Source organism: Juglans regia, chromosome 16 (genome assembly GCF_001411555.2).
Source record: "Juglans regia cultivar Chandler chromosome 16, Walnut 2.0, whole genome shotgun sequence".
Lineage (NCBI taxonomy): Eukaryota > Viridiplantae > Streptophyta > Magnoliopsida > Fagales > Juglandaceae > Juglans > Juglans regia.
The window spans coordinates 5953584-5957652 of NC_049916.1; the positions used below are offsets into that span (position 1 = coordinate 5953584).

At 35.0% G+C, this 4069-nt stretch overlaps 1 protein-coding gene across 1 annotated transcript; it reads left to right on the forward strand.

Moving 5' to 3' along the window:
* The first annotated feature begins 1415 nt into the window (after positions 1-1415).
* On the forward strand, positions 1416-3868 carry LOC109007518 (NAC domain-containing protein 91-like). Its single transcript, XM_018987203.2, has 6 exons — positions 1416-1719; positions 1816-2093; positions 2418-2690; positions 2789-3088; positions 3189-3521; positions 3715-3868. The coding sequence occupies exons 1-6, from the start codon at positions 1554-1556 to the stop codon at positions 3865-3867; spliced, it is 1503 nt and encodes a 500-aa protein (XP_018842748.1). The 5' UTR covers positions 1416-1553; the 3' UTR covers position 3868.
* The last annotated feature ends 201 nt before the right edge of the window (positions 3869-4069 follow it).

The window sequence follows — 4069 nt, forward strand, 5'->3', positions numbered from 1 at the left end:
TCAGAATCTCAGGTTGGCAAGTTGCGAAAAGAAAGGTTGTAGAATTAGAAAGCAAAACGACGTCGTGGAAAAGAACCAATCTGGCAATCAACATTGAGAATGAAGTTGGCCCAACAGGGGAAGATAGCTTAGCCTTAGGAAATTAGGGTGGACATTGAGGGACCCAAGTACGTACTGTTTTAAAACGGAGTCGGGCTACTCTGCCGTACAGAGTAGCCCGCTCTACTTGACTGCACCTTACATTTGAGTTTTTTTTTTTTTTTTTTTTCTATTCACATTTTTTTAATATATTTAAATATTTTTAAAAAATAAAAAATTACAACAATACACTTAAAATCAATTCCTTAATTACTAAGTAAAAAAAATAAAAAAATAAAAATTTTCTGAACAGTATATGAGCAGTGCCATTGAGGCGACAGAATAGTTTTTCTCTTTAAAACCATATGCATGTTGTAATGCATTATTATGTATGTTGACCTCAGGTCAATCCTGTACGGAAGCCAACTTCAGTCCTCAGTCTTCCGCACTCATCATTGTAGCACTTTTAATAAAAAAAAAAAAAAAAGGTTTAATTATTATAAATGATTTTTTATGTGTTTTAAATTCTCTTAAAATTGTATAAATTATTTCTCGAGGGAATATGTAAATATGATAGTTTTTATTACTTTTAAATCATCTTTTATATTCTTAAAATTTAAAAGTTGATAGAAAATGTGACGTAATTATGATGAGATGAAAGTTTAGTTTGTAAAGTCTTCAACAAATGCATTATTTAAATTATTAATTAATTTTGAAAATCACATCCCAAACTAATATGTTTATTCAAAATTTATTTTTTTAAATCTACTAAAAGGCAATTTTCTTCTTTCTTTTTATAATTTTGAAGCAATAATTTCATATTTTTAAAGGGAAAAAAAGAGGGAATATTATAATTTTTTTTTAATATGACCAGGAATGTAAATTGATAGTTTAGGCAGTATATTGTTTTGATAAATAATTTAGTTTAAAACAAATAAAAGGAAAACAATATTGCAATTCCACACTTTCCAGCTTTAAGGAAAGAATATTTAGGCACTATAGATAAAGAAATATTCTCAACTCATCTCATTTAATTTTATTATTATAATTTTTTTAAAATTTTATATAAAATATAATAAATAATTTAATTTTTTTAAATTTTATAATAATAATATTAAAAAATAATATTATAATAATATTTTATTCAATTCATATATTATTTAATCCCATCTCATCATCCAAATCAGTCCACGCTTGAGAAGTAAAAGAAAGTTAACAAAAGTGTTGCAAGAACCATTTTGATAAAAGAAGTATAAACTTGGAGGACTAAAATGCAAACTTCGTCAAGAAGTTAGATTGGCTTGTATAAAATTGGACCAACTGCATGCTGTCGCTATTCACAACTCTCCCTCCAAGCTTCCTCACTCGCTTTTCCTCCAGAGAGCTTTCCTGCTGTTTCCTAATCTCTCTGGATAGTTTATGGTTTTCTCCGTTAAACGTTCTCCCGTGTGTGCGTGTGTGCGTGTGTGGGGGTGATGGATGCTTTGTCTCTGAAACTGCCTCGAGGGTTCCGATTCAGTCCAACGGAACAGGAGCTCATCGACTACTACTTGAGTTCAAAGATTAATGGGAAGAATCATGAAGATATTTACTTCATTCGCGAAGTTCAGTTCTGTAAATGGGAGCCCTGGGATTTGCCGGGTAATTGTAATATGCAATTATAAGATTCTCTCTTCGTTTTGCTTACTTTGGGCCTCAAAACTTTGTGCTTATTCTGGTTAATTTCTTCGAGTGTAGATATGTCTGGCATAGTGTCCAAGGATCGGGAGTGGTTCTTCTTCTCGCCACCGGAACAGAAGCATCGGACTGGGAATCGATCGAACAGGTCAACCGAAACTGGGTACTGGAAGTCCACCGGTAAAGATCGGAGAATCATGTCTGGCTCGACTTTGATCGGAATGAAAAAGACTCTGGTGTTCTACCTAGGGCGTAGTCCTACCGGGATAAGAACCCCTTGGGTAATGCATGAGTACCAGACAACCCAGAAGGAACTCAACGGCACGAACCCTGGTCAGGTTGGTTTTTTGGTCTTCCCTTTTGCCATGTTTCTTTGCTGGTAGCTTTTGTTTCACAGGCTGGTTTGTGATATTTTGTGTATGTTTCTTTTTGCGTTTATCTAAGATCATTCTGCCACCCAAATCAGGTGGAATCTATTTGTTAAATTCTTATTGTGGTTTCTTAATATGCTTAATTGGTAATTTTCAGATCTCTAACCATTCTTATTATACACAAATTTGCATATTGTCATCTTGCAGCTTTGTAGCATCGCATTTTAAGTATTTGATCAGCTGATGCTGTCACGTTCCCTTGATTCATCTCTTTTGACTAACTTTATGCAGAATCCCTTTGTCCTGTGTCGTTTATTTGATAAACAAAAAAAGAGTAGCAAAGGTCCAAACTTCAATGATGCTAGACCTGCCTCTGGTCTTAAAGAAGGAGAGTCTGATCTAGCTGTGGCTTCAGCATCGGAAGTGCAAGCTGAGGATAATCGAACAATCAATGAATGTTCTAATTATGAGAATTCTCATGGGACAATATCTGACACTACAGCACTTGTTGAGAGTGATGACAACAATTATAGTGCTTGTTTCGCAGAAGTTATACTTACTAAGGTGAGAATGGATTTGATTTTCAGCTTTAAAAAGTTGTTTAAGTTTCTTTGAAAAATTAATTAACTAATTATCTTATTCACTTGTGTTTATTCTATCAGGATGATTTGCAGCTAGAAGAAGAAATACGAAGGGTCCTGAATCCATTAGATTGTGAACCATTGTCCTCATTAATTTCGTCCTCCAATAACCCTGCTGTTTCATCCCCTGCAACAGCTAAATCTTCTCTTAAAGAAGCAGAGTCTGAGCCAGCTGAAGCTGACAATTACCTCAAATTATGTTATCCTGAAGACAATTATGATGGGATAATTTCCAACGCCCTTGCATATGCTGAGTGTAACCTGATTAGTGATAATGTTTATGCCGCAAAAAATCAAATGGCAGGAGCAACAGCTAGTGAGGTAAGGAATTGAGTTCCTGCTTAAAAGTAAAATGTTCCATATTTCAAGGTCAGTTAAGTTCCTTGTCTCATTTGTTTTTGTTTTTGTTCCTAACATCAAGGGTGGCTTGCAATCGGAGGATGGCTTGGCTATGTCCGATATCTCACAAGGGACAATAGATTGGAACTTACCCTTCCAGTTCTTCCCCTCTTCACCCTCGGATATGCACAAAGAGTCAGATCCTTTTTGCATATCAGACGCTGTCACCAATGACTTGAACAACAGTCATGGTGGGGTGTGTTTACAATATGATCTGAATGGGTACCCTTATATTCCCAATATGTCTGGCAGTCAAAAGAATCTCACTTTTGGCTGTGAGACTGGGAAAAGCACAGTCTCTAGTAGGGACGATGGATCATGCAGTGGGTCAGATATGGAAATCGAGGACTTACTGGTAAGTTCAAGCTCTCAGGTACCTTTTATTAATAGGTTTTGCAAGTTTAGCGAAGAAATTTTGTGTGTTGTATCAGCTTGAATGCCGTGAGTTGATACATTTTAACTTGAGCAATGGCTTCAACTTGAATCTTTTATTTTTAGAGTTATTGGTCTTTTGATAGCTAATATTGCATTGTTCCTGTGTACAACAGCTTGAGCCGACATATGAAGATTCTGAAGATGTCAACAAAAGAAAGTCTTCATTAGGGTTTTTAAATCCAGAACCTATATCATCAATGGAAGGGTCTGGGCCTTCAAATCAGATCATAGGATCTGATTTGACTCCAATGAATTATTGGTATTAATAATTCTTTGGAAGATGAGTATTAACATATGGAATACTCATCACTAATTTGCTCAGTTTCTAAACCAATTCCAGTACCTTTAAACCAATGCCAATTATGCTTTTTAGCATCAATCCTTGATTCCAAGGGAATACTTCCTTTGATTCAAAAATGTTTTCTGCTGAACCAGCATTTCCCTCCTTCGGAAATCTGGAAGTTATTA

Bases quoted from the DNA above. Each gene is read 5' to 3' on its own strand.
- LOC109007518 (XM_018987203.2), top strand. From the start codon at position 1,554: ATGGATGCTTTGTCTCTGAAACTGCCTCGAGGGTTCCGATTCAGTCCA. The intron at 1,720-1,815 runs GTAATTGTAATA...CTTCGAGTGTAG, and splicing joins GGAGCCCTGGGATTTGCCGG to ATATGTCTGGCATAGTGTCC. The intron at 3,089-3,188 runs GTAAGGAATTGA...CCTAACATCAAG, and splicing joins CAGGAGCAACAGCTAGTGAG to GGTGGCTTGCAATCGGAGGA.